The sequence below is a fragment of the Anomaloglossus baeobatrachus genome, chromosome 3 (assembly GCF_048569485.1).
Source record: "Anomaloglossus baeobatrachus isolate aAnoBae1 chromosome 3, aAnoBae1.hap1, whole genome shotgun sequence".
Lineage (NCBI taxonomy): Eukaryota > Metazoa > Chordata > Amphibia > Anura > Aromobatidae > Anomaloglossus > Anomaloglossus baeobatrachus.
The window spans coordinates 99,839,618-99,863,897 of record NC_134355.1 but is presented as its reverse complement, the minus strand read 5'-3'; the positions used below and the strand labels follow the sequence as shown (position 1 = coordinate 99,863,897).

General features: G+C 43.7%; 1 protein-coding gene across 1 annotated transcript in view; it reads left to right on the top strand.

Annotated features, from left to right (window-relative positions):
* CIMIP6 (ciliary microtubule inner protein 6) overlaps positions 1–8,651 on the top strand; it is a 50,021-nt gene extending 41,370 nt beyond the window's left edge. Inside the window, 3 exon segments of the mRNA XM_075338090.1 lie at positions 8,248–8,353; positions 8,356–8,432; positions 8,434–8,651. Of these exon segments, the coding sequence (XP_075194205.1) occupies positions 8,248–8,353; positions 8,356–8,432; positions 8,434–8,496 (246 nt within the window). The 3' untranslated portion in view covers positions 8,497–8,651.
* Positions 8,652–24,280: the final 15,629 nt, after the last annotated feature.

Below are 24,280 nucleotides of genomic sequence, written 5' to 3'. Positions count from 1 at the left end.
AGTGGCTGACGGCACCTCTATAAGGATCCACGGTACATTAATTTTGTACTGGACCTCAATCCGCCGGAATTACCTTATCTAGGTGAACACAACGTGTGTTCCTTAACCACTCCAGTTTTCAGATCCCTGTGACCAGCCCAGGGTCCGCTCTGACAGTCGCTTCCCATGAAGCATGATTCTGAGGACTGTTTCCCCTGTCCACCAATGGTGGTCAAGAAGTGGGCTCATTCACCTCAGGTGGCTCAGCCCGGACCGTTATGTCAGTGGCTGATGGCTCTTCACTTAAGGTTTTGCGGTCCGCCCGGTTGTCCTTTTGGCCAAGTCGGTATGGGGGCGGCAGGAGCTTCGTTCTCCTCAGCTTTACAGCAGGCGGGTTTTTTTGTACCTTCTCTGCTTTTCTGGAGGAGATGCATTCCCTCACAGGGACTCTATGCCCAAAACGGTTGCCTGAACTTCAGTCTTTTCATCCTCTGCCAGGTCTGCCATGCTGGACACCGCACGGCGGTGGTCTTGGTTACTTTCCTCGCTATCCGCAGGCCCCTGTGGCTTCGGAGGGACCAGTTTCCTCGGAACCAACTGGATGAAATTAAGGAAGCTCTTGGCGGGGAGTGTTCTTCCTTGCCACAAACCTAAACCAGGGAACCTGTCCAGGGCAGGAATCAGTTGAGGTTTCGGTGGTTTCCGTTCCTCCATCTGATCGTCCTCTAGCTCGGCCTAGGTTCATAGAACCAAATGGCTCGTAGCTGCGTCTTCAGAAGACCGCAGGAGATGCTGCCACTGAGTCAGCTTCCTCCGAGCTATCTAGCCACGCCAACAACCTCCTTGGTCGGGGGCAGGCTCTCTCCACTTGGCGACGTAGGGTTCTAACACGTCTCCGTTCAGTGGGGGCGGGATTATATCTCCCATGGCTACAGGATGGAATTCTGTCCACCCGCCAAACAGATTTTTTCTGTCAACTTCTCCCGGCTCCAAGGCCGCCGCCTTCTCACAGGCCGTGGCATTTCTTGCAGGCCAATGGAGTAATTGTACCGGTTCCCGACTGGGAACGGTTCTGAGATTTTTGCTTAAATCTATTACTAGTCCCCGAAGAGGGCGGTGCCTTTCGACCTGGATCTTTAGCTTTTCAAGCATAGTCAGGTGTGGCGTTTTCACATGGAGTCTCGGTTTTGTTCTGTGTATTTTTCACCGGATCAATCAAGAACCCAAGGAGATTCCCTAGCAGCCATCGGCATCAGAGATGCCTATCTGCAGGAGTCAATCGCAGTTTCACACCAGCGTTGACTACGTTTTGACAATCGGAGTGGTCCAATTCGTGGCTCTTCCCTTGGGGTTAGCCACGGCCCCTCGAGTATTCTCATTGGGGCAGCTGTGATTAAGGTCCTGCACCCCTAGGGATTTGCAGTGATCTTTTGCCCTGGACGGCCTTCTTGAGACTCTGTCGGCACTTGTGAAGCTGCTCTTAGTCGATCAGTAGTCCCTCCGCTGGCGGTCGACGTCGTTCTATCAGACACCATATACAGGTGCTGGTCAGACGGTGGCGTCAATGGAAGCGATTCCTTGCCCAGTTCCTCCTGCGTCCTCTGAGACTGGATGTTTTCCGCTGTACAAGCGAACTCCCTCCTCCCACGGGGTGGTGGCTTCGCCACTGACCAGGGGCTCGTTTCAGTGGTGGCTTCGGCCACTCTGTCTCAGGGGCGCTCCTTCCTGGCCCCGTCCCGGGTGATCCTCACCAGGATGCTAGCCTATCCGCCTTGGGAGCAGTATATCTCCACCGTGGAGCGCAGGGCGCTTGGACTCTGTCCGAATCAGCTCTCTAGATCAATGTGCTGGAAATCAGAGCTGTATTTCTAGCTCTCTAAGCCTTCACCATCTGTTGGCGGCTAGGCACATTCGAGTCCAGTCGGACAACGTGACAGCGTTTTCCTACATCAGCTTCCAGGGCGGGTCACTCAGCCGCCTGGCAATCTTGGCGGCTCAACATTCTTCAGTGGACAAGGGACTCCTAGTCCACCGTATCCGCAGCCCACATCCTAGATGTGAAAACTGCGAGGCAGACTATTTCAGCTGTCCAACCGTGGTCCACAATCCTCAGGTTTTGCGGTAGACACACTGGTTCATGTTTGATCCCAGCTTCGTCTCTTTACGTATTTCACCCTCTACCTCTTGTCCAGAGTCCTGCGCAAGATCAGTAAAGGGGGCCGTCGGGTCATTCTCATACTCCAGACTGACCCAGGCAGGCTTGGTACTCTGACCTGCTCCTTCTGTCCGTTGGGTTGCCATGGCATCTTCCGGACCGTTCAGACCTTTTCTCAAAAGGTCCGTTTTTTTCGTCAGAATTCTGAATTCTCAGATTGACGGCGTAGCTCTTGAGTCCTGGATCTTGGCGACTTCTGATATCCTTCCTGAAGTCATCTCCGCTATGACTCGAGCTCCAAAGTGTCCTTTGACCTTTTTGGACTTGCCGACCCTCCTGTCCCTTCCACAGTCCGGTCTACAGATAGGACTATCCCTCATTAAGGGACAGGTCTCGGCTCTGTCAGTATGTGCCAGCGGCGTATCGTCCGGCTGGCTCCGGTGCGCTCCTTTGAGGGCGCATCTCAACATCATTCCGCCTTTCCGGCGGCCTATGGAGCCCTGGGACCTTAATCCGGTCCTCCCGGTTCCCGGAAACCCCCCTTTGCGCCTCTTGGGGAGGTTTCTTTGTTTCATCTTTCACAGAAAGTATTCTTTCTAGTGGCTATATTTTCCCGCCAGAGAGTTCTGGCTGCACTCTCTCGGAGTCACCCCCTTTCTTTGGTCTTTTGCATCAAGACAAGGTGGTCTTCGTCCGACTCCGGACTTTTTTCCCTAAGGTGGTTACTGCTTCCACCTTATCCGGGGCAATTTTCCTGCCTTCCTTTTGTCCGGCTCCTGTTCATCGCTTGAGGAAGCGTTGCATATCCTGGATCTGGTGCGGGCGCTCCGGATCTATGTGTCTCGCACCGCCGTTATTAGGCGGTGCACCTCTCTCTGGTGCTGACTGCTAGTCAGCGTAGCGGTCTCTCGGCATCTAAGCCGACCCTAGTTCGTTGGCTTAGGTCGGCCATTTCCGAGACCTACAAGTGTACTCAAGTGCCTTCCCCGCCGGGGATCAGAGCACATTTGATCAGACCTGTCGGCGCCTTTTTGGGCTTTCAGGCACCAGGTTACGGCTCAGTAGGTCTGTCAGACTGCAGCATAGTCAGGTTTGGCGTTTTCACATGGAGTCTCGGTTTTGTTCCGTGTGTTTTTCACCGGATCAATCAAGAACCCAAGGAGATTCCCTAGCAGCCATCGGCATCAGAGATGCCTATCTGCAGGAGTCAATCGCAGTTTCACACCAGCGTTGACTACGTTTTGACAATCGGAGTGGTCCAATTCGTGGCTCTTCCCTTGGGGTTAGCCACGGCCCCTCGAGTATTCTCATTGGGGCAGCTGTGATTAAGGTCCTGCACCCCTAGGGATTTGCAGTGATCTTTTGCCCTGGACGGCCTTCTTGAGACTCTGTCGGCACTTGTGAAGCTGCTCTTAGTCGATCAGTAGTCCCTCCGCTGGCGGTCGACGTCGTTCTATCAGACACCATATACAGGTGCTGGTCAGACGGTGGCGTCAATGGAAGCGATTCCTTGCCCAGTTCCTCCTGCGTCCTCTGAGACTGGATGTTTTCCGCTGTACAAGCGAACTCCCTCCTCCCACGGGGTGGTGGCTTCGCCACTGACCAGGGGCTCGTTTCAGTGGTGGCTTCGGCCACTCTGTCTCAGGGGCGCTCCTTCCTGGCCCCGTCCCGGGTGATCCTCACCAGGATGCTAGCCTATCCGCCTTGGGAGCAGTATATCTCCACCGTGGAGCGCAGGGCGCTTGGACTCTGTCCGAATCAGCCCTCTGGATCAATGTGCTGGAAACCAGAGCTGTATTTCTAGCTCTCTAAGCCTTCACCATCTGTTGGCGGCTAGGCACATTCGAGTCCAGTCGGACAACGTGACAGCGTTTTCCTACATCAGCTTCCAGGGCGGGTCACTCAGCCGCCTGGCAATCTTGGCGGCTCAACATTCTTCAGTGGACAAGGGACTCCTAGTCCACCGTATCCGCAGCCCACATCCTAGATGTGAAAACTGCGAGGCAGACTATTTCAGCTGTCCAACCGTGGTCCACAATCCTCAGGTTTTGCGGTAGACACACTGGTTCATGTTTGATCCCAGCTTCGTCTCTTTACGTATTTCACCCTCTACCTCTTGTTCAGAGTCCTGCGCAAGATCAGTAAAGGGGGCCGTCGGGTCATTCTCATACTCCAGACTGACCCAGGCAGGCTTGGCACTCTGACCTGCTCCTTCTGTCCGTTGGGTTGCCATGGCATCTTCCGGACCGTTCAGACCTTTTCTCAAAAGGTCCGTTTTTTTCGTCAGAATTCTGAATTCTCAGATTGACGGCGTAGCTCTTGAGTCCTGGATCTTGGCGACTTCTGATATCCTTCCTGAAGTCATCTCCGCTATGACTCGAGCTCCAAAGTGTCCTTTGACCTTTTTGGACTTGCCGACCCTCCTGTCCCTTCCACAGTCCGGTCTACAGATAGGACTATCCCTCATTAAGGGACAGGTCTCGGCTCTGTCAGTATGTGCCAGCGGCGTATTGTCCGGCTGGCTCCGGTGCGCTCCTTTGAGGGCGCATCTCAACATCATTCCGCCTTTCCAGCGGCCTATGGAGCCCTGGGACCTTAATCCGGTCCTCCCGGTTCCCGGAAACCCCCCTTTGCGCCTCTTGGGGAGGTTTCTTTGTTTCATCTTTCACAGAAAGTATTCTTTCTAGTGGCTATATTTTCCCGCCAGAGAGTTCTGGCTGCACTCTCTCGGAGTCACCCCCTTTTTTTGGTCTTTTGCATCAAGACAAGGTGGTCTTCGTCCGACTCCGGACTTTTTTCCCTAAGGTGGTTACTGCTTCCACCTTATCCGGGGCAATTTTCCTGCCTTCCTTTTGTCCAGCTCCTGTTCATCGCTTGAGGAAGCGTTGCATATCCTGGATCTGGTGCGGGCGCTCCGGATCTATGTGTCTCGCACCGCCGTTATTAGGCGGTGCACCTCTCTCTGGTGCTGACTGCTAGTCAGCGTAGCGGTCTCTCGGCATCTAAGCCGACCCTAGTTCGTTGGCTTAGGTCGGCCATTTCCGAGACCTACAAGTGTACTCAAGTGCCTTCCCCGCCGGGGATCAGAGCACATTTGATCAGACCTGTCGGCGCCTTTTTGGGCTTTCAGGCACCAGGTTACGGCTCAGTAGGTCTGTCAGACTGCAGCTCGAATTAGTCTGCATACTTTTTCGGAGCACTACCCAAGGCATGCTCATGCTTTGGCAGACGTGGGCTTGGGCAGACGCATTTTTCCGGCGTCTGTCGCCCATTTGTGAAGTTAGGTTTGCCTGCTTCTCAGTTGTCTGTTTATTCCCACCCATGGACTGCTTTTGAACGTCCCATGGTCTGGGTCTCCCATAGGAACGATAAAGAAAAAGAGAATTTTGTTACTTACCGTAAATTCTTTTTCTTATAGTTCCGTCATGGGAGACCCAGCACCCTCCCTATTGCCTGTTGGCAGGTTTCTTGTTCCGTGTGTCTTCACCGGCTGTTATTGTTGTAGACAGAGGTTCCGGTTCTTCCGGATTTTACTCTGTCTCTTCTTGTGGGTGGATGTCCTCCTTCAGCTTTTGCACTAAACTGGCTAGGACTGGCTAGCAGGGGGTGTATATGCTAGGAGGGAGGAGCTACACGTTTTGAGTGTAGTAACTTTGTGTGTCCTCCGGGGGCAGTAGCTATACACCCATGGTCTGGGTCTCCCATGACGGAACTATAAGAAAAAGAATTTACGGTAAGTAACAAAATTCTCTTTTTTATCCAACTTTCTATGACTTACATGCCCATATAGATGGCCTAGCAGGGCTGATCCTACTGACAGATTCTCTTTAATGCTAATGCATACATAGAATACCTGTATGGATAAGCATCGTTCTCTGGAGTTGTGCCGGGTATGTGAAGGTTGGATGTGTTGCTTTTCGTTCTTGGCCTGCCTCAACCTACTATTGTTTTATGTGAAGAATTGTCAAAACTGAGATCTGTTCCAACTATTTCTGAATAAAATCGAAACCAATATAGTTTCTGTTTGTATACAGAGTGTACAGATCTGTGATGTGATTCCTCCGACTTTAGTCTTTATTTTACTAAGGAAATTGGTTAAAGTACCAAGAGTGAAAAAGAGCCCTGATTATTTACCCAGTAGTAAACTCCTACTTAAACGTTTGCCTGCACTAAACTTCTGGTTTACTTCTCTTATGTACTGTATGTAGCCAGCACAGTGAGGGTGTGTACAGATGGGATGTAAAAAACCCAAAACACTTTTCCTACAACGGAAAAAATGTGGCACTGGCTACATCAGCATATTCCTAGTTTTCTGTTTCAGTGCAATGTGGAAACTGACAGACACCAACACTGGATTAAGAACAACCTACATTCAACTTCATATAGAAATATTTTGTTAGACAAAAGTTTTAGGGTCAATGAAAGAGGAAGACTAAAATAACATGACCTGGAAAACTATCTAGTTAAAGATGATATCCGGGACTTTTTCATTATTTTTTTTTACAATGTGCCTTAGTACTAACAAGCAGATAGTTTTGGGTTTTTTTTAACTTCGTTTTATTAACAATTTCAAACATGGTACAACTGACATTTGCCATATAAAGATAGCTCAGTATATAGATAGTAATATTTAAATATAACAATAAACAGTCATATAAAGTCCATAATATCTTTAGCAGTTAAGATAGAACAATGTTATTATCCATACTTCTTATCGTTTGCATATATATCTAATTTTATATTGAGCATAAGAACAGCTCTATCAGCATGACCATATTTTGAAAACAAGCAGATAGTTGATAGTTGCTAACTACCTGCCTATTGTACCAGGTCACCAGGTCTTCCGCTGACTTCCTGTCGGAAGAGTGGCGGCTTATTTTCCCCTCTGCTCTGTTGACAGGGCATGCCTGCCCACATCATCCTGATTGACAGTCGGCTCTCCTCTGTCTAATTGCGGGAAACCGGCTGTCAATCAGCAGTACGCCAGCAGACACACCCTGTCGACAGAGCAGCTAAGAAGAAGAAGAGCTGCTCTGTTGACATTGGGCAACTGAATCCACGGCAGGAGCGGTTGGTGAAGACTTGTGACGGCACTGGGCACAATAAACAGGTGGCTGCCTCTGTTAGCAACTGTGGAAAGGGGGAATTGATCCAGGTTTCGAGAGACCGGCTTGATAAAATCCATACTTTAATGAAAAATATTAAAATCTAGACATTCTGAAATAGACACTTGTAAAGGTTAGTATACAAGCATAAAACCAGACACGTCTTGAATGACTTGCTTTCTTAAACGGGGCTTACGCTCACCAGTAGTGAGATACCGTTCTTCTTCATTGTCCGGACTATACGAGACGTCATACCAAGGACGAGCTGGAGATTTTCTTTTTTTTTGCTCTCTTATCAACTACCTACCTGTTAGTTTATGGGCACATAGTAAAAATATGTATATGGATACTCTCTTTAAAGGGAATCTGTCAGCAGGTTTTTAGTATGTAATCTGAAGACAGCGTGCTGTAGCGATGCTTCTCTTGTCAAGGTCTGTAGTGTTCTTTATTTGCAATTTTTGTTTTAGCAGTAATAGCTTATCATTACTGTGACTAGCTGACACTTGCTATGTTGTCCGATACATCCCCTCCTCTGATTTGCAGCTCACTATCAATATATAATGTCTATAGAAAGCCTGGTGTAGGCAGGAGCAGCTTTCTCAGCTCTGCTGCATTGCTAAATCTAAGACCTTTGATTGTGTCAGAACCGCAGCACCCAATAATCTGAGTGATACATCATTGAACGCAGAGCCTCTTTGCCTACATCATGCTGCTCTCAGATGAGGTAACAAAAACCTGCTGACAGATTCCCTTTGAGTATCTCAGACTTCATTTTTTCACCTGACCCCATAGCTTTTATATATTTAGTAGCTTCAGATGACATTCCTAGGTGGGGGCTTCATAGAAAGGTCATTTTGCCATGACTACCAGTTCTTAGACATCAGGCTAATGTCTAGGAAAGTCATATCACTATATGGAGGTTTGGCCGATATTTCTGCTCAGTCCACAGCTGCATTTTCATTCTGCCTGTGTTCCTCTGGCTAATGTCAACTCTGTTTCCTTTTTCAGCGTCATGGAGGCTTTGTGTGGAGAGAGATAAAAACAGAGAGTGGTTCAGCCGTTCCTCAGGGAACTGGGCTGTTCCTAAATGCCACAGGGTCACATGCACTCAATAGCTACAAACAGAAAGAGGAAGCTCAGTGGAAAGCAGCATGACCTCACCCAAGATCTGCCTGCATGGTTCCCAGCAGATGTTTCACTGCTGAAGCTCACTTATCAAAAACAGGATTCAGGGAAATGGCCAAGACCGATCCCTAATTTACATTCACAGAACGGAGCAATTCACGCAGTTCTCAGACATCCAGAAGACAGTCCCCCTCCTACCGGTGATGTGTGGCCAGTGCAGCCATGGGGCATTCAGGGGGTTTAACTTTATCAGTGTCTTGATATTCACATTCACTTTGTAAAATAAAAGCCGCATTCTACTACTTATATGTGTATTATTGCATTATTTTAAACATTATTTAAAAAATGTACATTGCATAATGGAAAAATTCACACCGTCAAGGCAGGTTTGTTTCCTCCATTGATTATTACTGCAGCATGTGTATGAGATTTGGTAAAATACAATTTATATACATCGCAGATTTTCAGTCTGAGAATCCAGATGGAAGAGCCACATTTTGAATTGTGTTTTTTATTGTTTGTTGTTTTGTTTGCAGGCTAGCCACACTGGCCATTGAGCACTCAAAATAAGATTACAATTCATATTGTACTAAGAATACTAGAGGTTAGGAGTACAATGACAATTACACCTCAGTTATAACTTTGGAAGCAGATAACACAGCGTACAGCACTGACATTAGGTCAGTGTGAGGCTGTGCTCACTGAATGTACTGGGAGATACTCACTTGGCTGCTAGATTAAGGCACACAGGATTTTTTTTCTATTTAAACAGTGCAGTTGGTTTATTCACATACATAAACCAGCACTGCAGCAATATAACAAAGGCCTTCTTCCGGCTTCAAACAAACACAAACATGAGCCTTCCATTGGCTTTACAGAAACGTATTTGACATACAGCCTGTTTCATCCGCAGGCACACTCACATGGCTTCGGATACAATCCCTCGCAGCAGTATCCCAGTGGAGGTATAGCACTGTCCACTCACTGACCTTGGTCAGTATACAACCCTCTTTTAGTGAGTTTACTTTTCTGGAGTTTGCGCAATGCTCCAACAGACACTCTGGAAGACTGCCTCACTGTGATCACCAACTAGGAACTGTGACTTGCTCCAGCCACTGACTCCTGCCAGTCCAGATTCTTCAGAAAGACTCCAGCTTCCAAAGTACAGAGCGACCACAGGCTCCATACACCTGGCCTCCTAGCCAGTGTCTCTAGGGAAGTCTGCAGCTGGCTCTAAACCCACATGGTCTGCACGCAGTGTGCCTCCGGGAAGTGAACTGCTTCCAAGCACACAGAGACCATGTGAACAAACAACCAGTCTCATATATCAGACCAGACACACCCATAGGTGGAGGTATCTGAATAGTCAGAGCCGCCCAGCACTCTGACAACTCGTACATCTGGCACTTAATACATTTAACAAGACTTGTGGAACTACAACTCCCATAGTAAACATTTCCGGTTTTATATTACAGAGGACCTCCTCCACTGTGATACATAGCAATCATTTACAATATAGCTGGTGGCTACCTCACAATGGCCATAGCTGACCTTCACCTCTGTCCTCTATCCCCCTGCATAATGACTACTGTGCGTGCCCACAATACTCTCCCCTATCCCATAGAAGTCAATTAATAATTTGGTGATCTAGTTTTGTGTCCATATTATTCTGTATATGAGAAAGAAAAGATGAGAAAATAAAGAGGAAATAAAATGGATATGTTTAAGTATGTGTTTTAACTAATAAGTGTAACTCACTAAGGTCTAGTTTTAGCACAGATGTAATAATAAAGCTAACCGCCCGAGCTGTAACATAATTGCTTCGGAGCGTCGTAAGGTAGACTTTATGGGGTTTGGCCTCTTTCCAGTCATGCACCATTTAGCATCATGCAGCATGTAGTATATGCCAAAAACTATCCGACCTAGCAGGAAAATTGTAGATAATATAGCAATTATACAGATATACTTTAAATACGGGGACTGTACAGAACATTGTGTTTTACGTATTTACAAATCAAGATTTAATAATACATTTTAGGCTGTGTTCACATCTGGGTTAGAGGCTTTGGTCAGGGAAGGTTCATCACAAATCCTGGGGGAAATACCAGACAAAATAGTGTATACTGCATTTCTATGTCCGGTAAAATGGCAGGCAATGTGATGGATCTGGAATTATTGTTAATGTAGTTGTTCAGCTCTAATTTCATACAAAGCAATGGCTTTAAACACAGAAGTGAGCAAAGTACGGCTCTATATTGATTTTTCCGTGAGTATTTACTACAATAGAATTTGTAAAGCGGGCTTTACACACTGCAATGTATCTTACAATGTGTCGGCGGGGGCACGTCGTAAGTGACGCACATCCGGCATTTTAAGTACATTGCAGTGTGTGACAGGTACGTGCGATTGTGATTGAACGTTAAAACGTTCATCACATACACATCGTACCTTTCTCTAGAATTGCACGTCAGATTGTTCATCGTACCCGGGGTAGCACACATCGCAGTGTGTGACACCCCGGGAACGATGAACAGATCTTACCAGCATCCTGCGGCTCCCAGCCCACAATGCGGAAGGAAGGAGGTGGGCGGGATGTTTACATTCCGCTCAGCTCCGCCCCTCTGCTTCTATTGCCCGGCTGCCGCGTGACGTCGATGTGACGCCGAACGTCCCTCCCACTCCAGGAAGTGGACGTTCGCCGCCCACATCGAGGTCGTATGGAAGGTAAGTACGTGTGACGGGGGTTAATCATTTGTGCGGCACGTTCAACAAATTAAACGTGCCATACATACGATGGGGGCGTTGCAAATCGCATACGATATCGTATGCGAAATTGCAACGTGTAAAGCAGGCTCAAGTCTCCTACGTAGTTATATAGGAAAGACACAGGTCCATGAAGTCCTGCCTTTCTCTTCCTCTACACTATATATAACTCACGCTCTTTTTAAACTGCTGATATATTATTATCCGCCTTTACTTCCTCTTGAGGAAAGGCATTTCACAGTTTGATTGCTCTAACTGTAAAGAATCCTTTCCTATATAGACATCTAAATTGCCTTTCCTTCACACATAATGAATGTTTGCTGGTCCTTTGTAAGATTTTTGGAAGGGAAAACTTATGTATCTAATACCCCATGACAACTTTTCCAGTTCCAGTATGCAGTCAGTGCAGAAATATCATAGGGTCAGTTGTTCTCATAGCAACTAATCAGAACACATTTTATTTTATCTAGCTCACATAAAGTCAGATTGCCTCAGCATATGGCCAGGGTGTAATGCCATGGGAGCACAGACAGAACAGTTCTCCTTACTATAGACTTTTCACCTTTGGTATTGACATAAAAGAAATATATTTAAAATGTGTTTTCATATTGTAGAGATACGGTTCATCGGCAGCGTTTCAGGTAGGCACGGGAGGCGACTTTAAACAAAACGTCCAGGCTGCTCTGATAAAGCTCCCTGCTTTTTTGCAGGGAAACAGGACACAGAGTCCTAGCAAAGGCACTACAGTGTTAACCAGCACACTAGTCCATTCATGGAGATTTGACACAAGAGAACATCCTACCTCCACACACAGACAGCTAAGAAATCACCTGGATTTCCTTATGTCCACCAAACCAAGTATGTAAGCAGCCAGTACCACCGCTATCTTTCTGACTACTCGAAAACCTGGCCCTTGTCAGCCCTAGTAACCCTCTCAGTACTATCTGTACTGGAGCTAGCTTCTAGGCTTGCATCACAGAGGATAACCATCTTTGTGACACATCTCCCCTTCGTGATGTGTCCGGCGACCATCTTACAATAGATATAATTAGTTTAATACACAAAAGGATGTTGTATGATAAATCAGTGGGACTTGTGCAAACCTTACTATGCATCTATGGTGTCGTGCATCACCTGTACTAATCCTATATCAGTGTCCATATTAGCTAAATACAGCACAATGTACAATAGATGCAGTGTACCCCAATGGGCCCGCTTTGTGTTTCCTAATTTATTTTTTCTTTTTATGACAGTCTCAGCCTGTAGATAGTTTATGGCTGTACTGACGTAACCTGCAGTCCTGAAAGGCCAATGTCAAGCCAAAAATAACATCCGCCTAATGGATATCATGCTGAGGTTCATAATTAAAGGGACTTTATGAAATTGGGGGAAAAAAAGCTAAAGGGAAAAATTGTTAAAATAACAAGAGTCATTACTCAGTGTTTGTTTACTGAGCTGCAGAGATGATGTCACGACCAACCGATGTGACGGACTACCCATGTGACTGCTGCAGCCAATCAGTGGCCTCAGATGTGTATGACACGAGACTGTGGAGGATAGTGATTAGCTGTAGTGGTCTTGAGGTGGAGAGGATGTGAATTTATTAGGTAATTAATATATAATATGAGGTTTATTAGGTTATTTAATATATTTATTTATTGATTTATTATATTCTATTCATTTATATAGCGCTATTAATTCCACAGCACTTTACATACATTGGCAACACTGTCCCCAGTTGGGCTCACAATCTATAATGCCCTATCTGTAGGTTTTTGTAGTGTAGGAGGAAACCCACGCAAACACGGGGAGAACATACAAACTCCTTGCAGATGTTGTCCTTGATGGGATTTGAACCCAGGAACTTAGCGCTGAAAAACAACAGTGCTAACCACTGAGCCACTGTGCTACCCAATTGCTGGTTGTTTTATTATATAGCATTTTTAAAGCCAATGTCTTTCTGATCTTTAAACAAAAAACATTTAAAGAGAACATGCCAGCACATTTTTTTTTTATTCATGGAAGTAGTGATATGGGTAATGAAAATGACACCTTTTATTTGCCAGTCATTAGAAATATATAGTAGAAGCAATATGCAAATCAGTCTGGAAGTGCATTGGGGCATGTCAATTAATTTGGAAAAGCATCCAAGTGCAGTGACACCCCAAATACAATTCGTGCCTGATCTGCATGTTGCATATCTTTTTTTGTCAGAGGTAAGCACCTATATAGGCACTACTTCCAGATTTTAACACATGCTGAACAGGTTCCCCTTAATGTTGATGGGCTATATTCTGAAATCACTGCCTTAAACACACCAAATCAGAGTGAAAAGGGGGTTAATGCCGCGCATCAGCCAAAATGAAGATGTAGCACGTTGATGTTATAAATGTATTCTTTTATTCCATAGGTCTACGCGTTGAGGATATACCTCTTCTTCAGGACCAGTGCATCAACATAGTATCCTCGAAACGCGTAGACCGATGGAATAAAAGAATACGTTTATAACATCAACGTGCTACATCTTCATTTTGGCTGATGCGCGGCATTAACCCCCTTTTCACTCTGATTTGTATGCACATCCACGTGGGGCTGCAGCAGACACCATCATCCTATGCTCTATCAGTGGTTGTGACTATCACAACCATTTCAGGTGAGTGTATTTTTCCTGATCTACCTCTCTGATCTGTTGGTGTTACACTATCAGCGCTCCTTATTTTTCAGCTTGAACACACCAAAGGAGCTTTCCCCATATTTTATATATATATATATATATATATATATAATCTACAGTGTATATATAGTGTATATATGATAAAATGGAAGTGGTTGCTGATATAACCTTACCATTTCTATCAGGGTGTATCAATACTTATGGCCCACCCTGTATATATATTATATATACTGTATATATATATATATATATATATATATATATATATATATATATATATATATACAGTCATGGCCAAAAGTTGAGAATGCTACAAATATTAATTTTTACAAAGTCTACTGCTTAAGTTTTTCTAATGGCAATTTGCATATTACTTGGAAAGTCAATATTGGCTAAGATAATGAACTTTAACCCCCAAAACACATTTAACATCATTGCATTCCTGCCTTAAAAGGAGCAGCTAACATTGTTTTAGTGATTGTTCCATTAACACAGGTGTGGGTGTTGATGAGGACAGGGCTGGCGATCAATCAGTCATGATTAAGTAAGAATGACACTACTGGACACTTTAAAAGGAGGCTGGTGCTTGGTATCATTGTTTCTCTTCAGTTAACCATGGTTATCTCTAAAGAAACACGTGCAGCCATCATTGCTCTGCACAAAAATGGCCTAACAGGGAAGAGTATCGCAGCTACAAAGATTGCACCTCAGTCAACAATCTATCGCATCATCAAGAACTTCAAGGAGAGAGCTTCCATTGTTGCCAAAAAGGCTCCAGGGCGCCCAAGAAGGACCAGCAAACCCCAGGACCGTATCTTAAAACTGTTTCAGCTGCGGGATCGGACTACCAGCAGTGCCGAGATTGCTCAGCAATGGCAGCAGGCTGGTGTGAGTGCTTCTGCACGCACTGTGAGGCGGAGACTGCTTGAGCAAGGCCTGGTTTCAAGGAGGGCAGCAAAGAAGCCACTTCTCTCCAGAAAAAACATCAGGGACCGACTGATATTCTGCAAAAGGTACAGGGAGTGGACTGCTGAGGACTGGGGTAAAGTCATTTTCTCAGATGAATCCCCTTTTCGATTGTTTGGGACATCTGGAAAACAGCTTATTAGGAGAAGAAGAGGTGAGCGCTACCACCAGTCTTGTCTCATGCCAACTGTTAAGCATCCTGAAACGATTCATGTGTGGGTTGCTTCTCAGCCAAGGGAATCGGCTCACTCACAGTCTTGCCTAAAAACACAGCCATGAATAAAGAATGGTACCAGAATGTCCTCCAAGAGCAACTTCTCCCAACTGTCCAAGAGCAGTTTGGCGCCCAACAATGCCTTTTCCAGCATGATGGAGCACCTTGCCATAAAGCAAAGGTGATCACTAAATGGCTCATGGAACAAAACATAGAGATTTTGGGTCTATGGCCTGGAAACTCCCCAGATCTTAATCCCATTGAGAACTTGTCAAGAGACGGGTGGACAAACAAAAACCAACAAATTCTGGCAAAATGCAAGCATTGCTTATGCAAGAATGGACAGCTATCAGTCAGGATTTGGTCCAGAAGTTGATTAAGAGCATGCCAGGGAGAATTGCAGAGGTCCTGAAGAAGAAGGGTCAACACTGCAAATATTGACTTGCTGCACTAACTCATTCTAACTGTCAATATAACCTTTTGGTCTCATAATATGATTGCAATTATATTTCTGTATGTGATGTAAACATCAGACAAACACAATTAAAAACCAGAGGGCAACAGATCATCGTGAAAATATAATTTTGGTGTCATTCTCAAAACTTTTGGCCATGACTGTGTATATATATATATATATATATATATATATATATATATACACATACAGTGATACAGCGCCTTGCGAAAGTATCCGGCCCCTTTGAATTTTTCAACCTTTTCCCACATTTCAGGCTTCAAACATGAAGCTAGAAATATTAATGTTATGATGAAAAAACAACAAGTGGGACACAATTGTGAACTTGAATTAAATTTATTGCTTATTTTAAACTTTTGTAAAAAATAATAAACTGAAAATTGGAACACGCAATATTATTCGTCCCCTTTAAGTTAATACTTTGTAGCGCCACCTTTTGCTGCGATTACAGCTGCAAGTCGCTTGGAGTATGTGTCTATCAGTTTTGCACATCGAGAGACTGAAATTCTTGCCCATTCTTCCTTTGTAAACAGCTGGAGCTGAGTGAGGTTGGATGGAGAGCGTTTGTGAACAGCAGTTTTCAGCTCTTTCCACAGATTCTTGATTGGATTCAGGTCAGGTCAAGCCTGAAATGTGGGAAAAGGGTGAAAAATTCAAGGGGGTCGAATACTTCCGCAAGGCACATTATATATATATATATATATTACACATTATTATTTGATATATACAATTTTATATATTTGATATATACTGTACACTGTATGGTTTTAGGATATCACATACATTTGCGATTCATGTAAGCCTTCCTGACATCTTACTGACAACTCAGATGACCTGGTTCTATGTTCTACTACTAGGTTTCTTCATCATAAATCCTAATTATTATTTGAACTACTAGCCTAGGAAACACAGTCACATAGTGTTGAATTAATGGGGTTATATAATATTACATGAAACTGTTGCAAATCATTTTTTCTCTTAAATCGCTGCACACTTGTAAATGGCGCTAACCATGTCCCGTGGATTACAGGGTGAAAATGTTCTAAGAGTGGAGTGGTCTGTGGTTTATTAGATGCTGTTCCAAATCTCTGCTCTCATTGAAAATACAGCCTTTGAAATTTTGCAGGCAGATTTTTTTCTTTATTCTTAAGAAGCTGTATCCAGCAATAAGCTGCCTTAAAACAGAGTTACAATGGCATCATTATGCACTGCTGCCATAGGAACCAAAACCCATCTCTCGTTCTCATCTTCATATTTTAATTTATTCCCACTCACTGCTGGTGCTAAGCCAGAGCTCACTGGTAGACCCATTTTTGGAACATGACTCATGTTTGGAGTGACATCACTGATATCAGAAAGCAGATGAGGCGCAGTGAGGACCCGAGAAGAGGAGTAGAAAGGAGCCGCCTTACAGAAGAACCGTCAGTGACACCAGCTCAGCACCTGTAATGTCACATAATGCACGTTATGTTGTATGTCATACAGGTACTAATAAAGCATTACATCTGCTAATGGCTGTAACCAAGAAAATGTCAGTAAGAAGCAGAGTGAATCAATTTATACTTTATACCCAGTAATGTTTGGAGGGTTTGTGTTATGTTATTATTGTTACTTATTTATTGTATATGTTACTATTTCTAGTTTTTGGTATTGATATACAGTTACCGGCTCTACTACTGTCTCAATTGTAATATATTTGTTCTATTCTGTTGATGATGGTGTTTCTATTTGTATCTGATACATTAATATCAAATGTTATATGGATTATTCCTTCTCCATGAAAAACTGAAGTAGAAATGATAAACATAACTAAGGGGTACTTTGCACGCTGCGACATCGCTACTGCGATATCGTCGGGGTCAAATCGAAAGTGACGCATATCCGGCGCCAGTAACGACGTCGCAACGTGTAAAGCCTAGATGCACTGATAAACGATCGCAAAAGCGTCGTAAATCGGTGATCTGTGTAGCGCCTGACATTTTCATAATGACGCACCAATAGGAAATACGATGTTGTTCTTTTACAGTATGCTAATGAGCTCAGGGACTAGTCCAAAGGGCATTAGTTCCCTTGCCAGTCGGCTCCATTAGCATGTTAGCACGCCCCTGTGGGCGTGCTAACATGCTAGTGAATGCGCAACTTCAGATGATGATGTCACTCACCTCTCCGCTGACCGACGTTGGATTTCGGCTCAGTACGCATGTTCCTGGCGCTTTCAGTCATGCGCACTACTTCAGTTTGAAGTCGGGATGCATACACCCGGCTTCATAGTGCGCATGACTGAAACACCGGGGTCATGAGCACTGAACCGAAATCCAGCGTCGGGCAGCGGAGAGGTGAGTGAGATCATCCTCTGACGCTGCACATTCATTAGCATAATGGCACACCCACAGGGGCATACTAACATGCTAATGGGAGCGACTGGCAAGGAAAACAACGCCCAGGGGAATAGTCCCCACACTCATTACTTTTATCTAAAGATCTCTTTATCTATCCTAGTGTATACAGGGACGGTTAGGCAGGGATTAGAAATATGCACCCAGAACTGCTCGTGGTTCTGGGTGCATATTGCGCCTCACAGGTTCCCTTTAAGATACATTAAAAAAGTTTGATGTATTCACATGTACTACTGATATATGCAAATAAATATGACAGGTGCACTTTAAATCCTTATGTGGGCTTCACTTAAAAATGACAATTTATTAATGATAGTGATCAGAATAACGAGAAGTAAACAAATTGGAGGCACGGCTGTGATTCAGAGCTCTGAGGGTGGCTATGTGTGTGGGAAAGACAGAAAATTACTAACACATGGAAAACTTACACAGTATTTGGCCAAACTGTGCAGCTTTGAGCTAATGTGTATCTCAAGGAAAATTAATTTTAACTATTTAAGATTATTTCATAGAAAATATATTTGGCTTTTTTTTGCTAGTTTGGTAAAGCATTTGCATAAAATGAAGAGCATAAAAGTGTTGAAAAAGTCTTAAAAGTCACTTCACCTTTCACCACTTTGCATGTTAAACTGGCCACATCATGGAATAGTGGATGCAAAGCTGAATAAAAATTATTTTTTAATTTCTAATTTATGTTAGCTTGAAAAGTTTAGCTTATAATTTATATATCAGCCAAGTAGGCATTACCAAAGATTCGTCTATGGGGCAGTGTACTTTTTTCCCTCCATAACACTGTCTATAATTATCATAAGCAGGAAAAAAAAATAACACATTCCCAGAGAAGGTTAGAACAGGCTTTCTCCTGTGAGACACACAATCCCACACAGCCCTGCTATCCCATGTGATCTCTGCACATACCTGTAGAGTAAAGCTATATCTCATTACAAACACTGCTTGCAGCTTTCATTTCACGGCACTGTCAGTGTCAGGACACAAAACCAGGGACTCCAGTACACCAGGCAGCAGTTTTTTTTCCTTTCAGCTATTTGGCTCCCTGGACAGCTAGTTTCTATTTCAGGTACCAGTACCTGTTGTTCCTCCTGTCTGGCTCTACCATGTGTTCTCCTGATTTAGGCCTGGCCTTGCACTACCTTCCTTGTGAGATTATTAAGCTCTCAGCCTGTAGTCTAGCACACACTTGCTGCTGCTCCATATCACACTACTATTCCCATGTACCGATCTCTGGCTATCCACTATTTACGATACCGGTTTGTGCTACCCCTAGTGGTTGAAATAATAACACTCCAATCCAGACCCGGATCAGTACAGTCAACTCTGTTTTGCTCCCCTTCCCCCCACGCTGATTGCTTTGAGTTGAAATCTGCAGGAAGTGTTTGTAATGATACTTAAGTCTGCTCTACTCTACATAGTAGATACAGAAATCATCGAGAGCAGAATTGTTTGTCATTAAATGTCTTACAGTAGAAAGCCTGCTCTAAGTTTCTCTAGGAGTGCCGCCTGGTTGAAGGGAAAATTACAATCTAAACTTTACAAGCTACAGTAGTATTTCTACATTACAAGAAATTAAAAGAGTAAATAAAAATACATATTTAAATACTGATGCTAGTACCCATATTTCCCCCCAAAAAAGACAGGGTCTTATATTATTTTTTACTGTGAAAGATGCGCTAGGGCTTATTTTCAGGGGATGTCTTATATTTTCCCATGAACAACAATTCACATTTTTTCTTGAACAAAAAAAAAAAATCAACATTTATTCAAATGTAATCATGTCATCACATTCTGGAACATCAACATTTTGTGTTAATCCTATTACTGGTTCAGATGCACATTTTCTTATCTGCTGTTCTCATGGTGCAGAACCAGTGCTATAGTGGTTGGTACATACCATATTAACAAAGGTTTAAATTACCTAGTTAAATTTATTATTCTCCATGTACTGCTAAGTTTACCCCAAAAAAAGAAAGCAGACACCCCCAAAAAAATTAGACTTACCAGACCCCAAACAATTAGAGTTGGAAAGTGAATAGGCTCTCACGTACATATCTGAGTCGCTGTCAGGTTCCCCTGCATTCTACAGTGGTTGGTTCCTCCTGGTGACTGGAAGCAGTATCACTCGGGCAGAGTGATACTGGTACCACATCTGTTTGTGAGAGCTGCAGTGGAATGCAGATGGAACAGCGATGGATCTGACAAAGGTGCAGATCTCTGTGTGAGAGCCCATCCACCATCGGCACTTGCCAACTATAATTGTTTGGGGTCTGTTTTCTGTTTTCTTTCTTTGATGAAGACTTCTGCATCTAGGGCTTATTTTTGTAGTAGGGTTTATATTTTAAGCATACTCAAAACAGACCCTAAAACGCTACTAAGGCTTATTTTCAAGGTAGGTCTTATTTTTGGGGAAACATAGTAGATGACAAATAAGTGAAAGCCTTGATTGTATTTGTACTGTATGTATTGTCTATTCCCAACCTTTAGGGCAGTGGTTTTGCTCCCTTTTGGGTCTAAGGTATCCTGGTGGTCTACAATCACAATCAGTTTCTAATTTATAACCCAGAATCTATAATATGCTGCTATCACTTTTTTCCCTTGTGGGATTGGCTCTAGCCAAAATACAAGTGCAGAGCCTAATAAGCCTTTCTGTATGTACCAGTACTTGGATAGAAGTGTTGCACTTTGCAGCTGAAGACTCTCATAATGACCCCTTAATGTAGAATCTGACACTGGTTACTATTGAAGATGGCAATGAATTTAGATGAGCCAGTGTCAGAAATCAGGAGTTATAAAAGCTGAGGACAAAGAGCACAAATAGGGTCTTACAAGATATTAAAATAGTGGTGTGTAAAGTTTACACTCACCCTATAAGGTTGTGAGGGTCTCAACTTCCGAGAAAGCATAAAGACAATGGTGGCTGCCACAGCCCCACGTGGAGGAATCTTCAGTGCTGGAGACGAGAAGTGGGGGTTAATGCCGCGCTGTTGCCCGAAAGTTGTTGGAAAAAAAATGGTTGATTTGATAATAAAAATGTTTTATGCCATAGGTCAACGCGTTTCAGGGCGCAAGTCCCCTTCTTCAGGATCAAAAATAAGAAAAATCAACAATACATCTATATTGTATACATCTATATGTATTGTTGATTTTTCTTCTCTTTTGGACTTGAGACCTGAAACGCATTGACCTATGGAATAAAAAAATGTATTATCAAACTAACAGGTTTTTTTCCTCCTTGGCGACAGTGCGACATTAACCCCCACTTTTCCTCTCCAGCAGGAGTTAAAAGCATGAAGTAGAAGGACATATAAAAGCATTGTCTGGAGATGCTCCATATCAAGGTCATGGGCAAACCAACAAGATCAAATGGGCAGAAGTAGGTAAGCAAAATAAAAATAGACAACATGTGTGTTGGAATTAGAAGTACAAATGTGATATTGGGACAAAACCAAGTCACCTTAATCCCTTGGAATTTAATGTTGTCAATGGCCAAAAATATACAAGGCTCACATGAACCTCAAATACAGTCATCTAAATAGACTCCATTTCCTAACAGGGAATATGTTAGTTTACATTAGGCCAAGAAGACTAATGTAAACCACCCTAGACCACCAGGAAACTTTAACTCCTAAACCAAATTAGACAACTAAATGTATAAATACCCCATATAAAGCATTAGGGTATATGCACACAACGACTTTTAAACTTAGGTGAATCCGCTTTCAAGTTTTTCAAGCTGAAGACGATTCAGGAAGCTGGAGTTATTTTTCCTGAAGTGTATTTAGTATTGTTTTTTTCTGTCATTTTTTTAGCTTTATTTGTGATGGCTTTGGCAGCTGGTAGCTTTTGGGAAAGTTTTCCCATGGTTTTTATGAAGTCATTTTTACACTCGCTTTCTAGTCACTTTTTTTTTTTACTCCAATGCATATTGAGGAAATTGCTAGTGTTTTGTTTTTTAAGCAAAAACTATAGCAAAATGCTTCAAAAGACTTCTGGTTGTCTTCCAGGCATCTTATGAGCTTTCCCATTGACTTGTATTGTAAAGTACATACATTCTTCAGAGTAGAAGGTGTCAGGATAATGCATATCACTTCTTTTAACTGCTAGGCTTTTAAAAAGGGATCAAAAGCCATATGAATAGAAAGTCATTTTTACATAGAGTTGCATATGTTCAATTTTTGGAGCATTTTCTGCTATATTGTTCAGGCAGTTTCTACGGGAGAATCCACATTGCAAAAGACATCATGTGCACATACCCTTAGTGGAAGTGTCTATGGTGTCTATTTCAGGGAGATTCCGCCTTCAACCATTCTAAAAAGGGGAGCTAAACTGCCGCAAAAAAACTAACATAAGGCACAGTAATGTCAAATCAATATTGTTGTGTACATGTTCAGTCTACATCAGACCTGCACAAGATACAGCCCTCAGGCTGAATGTGGCCCGCCAAAGGGTTTGCTGTGGCTCGAGAAACTGTCCAGGAGACTCCGCTCGCTCCTTCCTACATTCAAATGTATTTGCGCTTTTCAGACGCAACTACATTTGAGCACTGTGGCGCCTGGACTGAGCAAAGGAGTGACAGCCATTCTCATCCCCAACGTGCAGCAGCGTGATCTCATCACACTGCTGCTGGCACATCATGTAGCACAGAGGAAGCAGAGACAGTGCACACAATAGTTAGCGCTCCATCAAGGAGCTGAAGATTAAATGCATAATCATTGTGGATGGGAGGGAGTTAATGTAACTGTCATGGCACCTGATCACACTGCTGCTGGCACATCAGCATTGAAGCGCATAGGCAGCGGAGACAGCGCAAGGAGCCAAAGATTAAATTCCTAATCACTGGGGGGGAGTTAATGTTATTGTGAGAGCATATAATGGGGGAAAAATTATGAAAGGGGACACCGTTTTGCAAGTGGGGGGGTACTTTATCAGAGGGGCAGTGTGGGGGAAGGAGTATTATGTAGAGGGAGGGGGGATATTTTTAAGAGGGGCAGTCTGGGGAATGTTTTGCAGAGGGGCAGTGTGGGAGAGTGATATTTTGCATAGGGGCAGTGTGGGGGGATATTTTACATAGGGGCAGTGTGGGCGGATATTTTAGAGAAGCACAGTGTGTGGGGATATTCTGGATATTCTGGAGAAGGGCCGTGTGTGGGGGCACATTATGGGGAGGGGCATTGTGTGTGGGAACATTATGGAGAGGGGCAATGTGGGGGACATTATGAAGGGGGCAGTATGGGGACATATTATGTGCAGGAAGCATAGCAATTATTTAATTAGGGGCACAGTATGGGATATATTTTTATTCATCATGCAGTATAATGATACTTTTATTTTTAATAGCACAGAGTCAAAAAGTGCTGCAGAAGACCAGAGAAGAGTGAAGTCTGCAGAGAGGAGCTCTGGGCATGAATTCTAATGATGGCAACTGTACTACATTGAGACAAAAGGGATGGGAATGGCTTAAATCAGAGAAGATGTTATCTATAAGGTACCTGGATGTAAAAGTTTATTTGTGATCCTTCCTGTGTCTTATCAGTACTGCGGTTCCTGTATGGTCTGTAGTCCAATGACTGTTCACAATAACAACTAAGTATCTCCTTACCACTGTTGAAGACATACTTGGAGTTGTAGGTTCATGCGACATAATTCTACATGGAGCTGACCAGACATTGCATTTTATCGCTATACTAAACTAGGGGATTTATTAATGTACTGACGGTGGTTCTGGCGCTGAATTTATGTACTGATGGTGCTTCTGACACTGCATTCATGTGCTAATTTGGTTCTAGTCTTGTACACATGTAGAAATCCAAAACCTGCTTCTTTGTTATGTTAAAAACTAAAAGTCCTCAAATTGAAAAGTTTTGAGAGGAGGACTTGTTGAGATGTTGCTCAGTTTCTGCTCCAAAAACTCAGTGCAAGTGTATATTCACACTTGTTTTCTTGGAGTAGAAACTCTGCCTAATCTTTCCAAATCCTTCTCAAATATTAAAAACTTGGTTTTATTGATGTATTCATGTACTGATGATGGTTCTTGTGATATATTCATATACGTAACCCTTTTTATAAAAATTTGTGACCCTTGGGATTGGATCAATATGGCAATGTGGCCCATTGACCAAAAGATGTTGTGCACCTCTGGTCTACCTGTTCTTTGGAGTGAAAAATCATGTTTCTCTCTCTGGCAGTCTAATGGAAGTGTCCATTTACGGCAGATGCCAGGAGAACTTTACCTGTCTGACTGAACTGTGCTGTCAGCTAAGTTTGGTGGAGAAGGTATAATGTTATGGTGGTGTTTTCAGAGGTCGGACTAGGCCAGTTAGTTCCATTGAAGGAAAATATTCTTTCAGTGTACAAAGACATTTTGGACAATTGTAGCTTTTAACTTTGTAGGAACAGTTTGGGGAAAGCTCTTA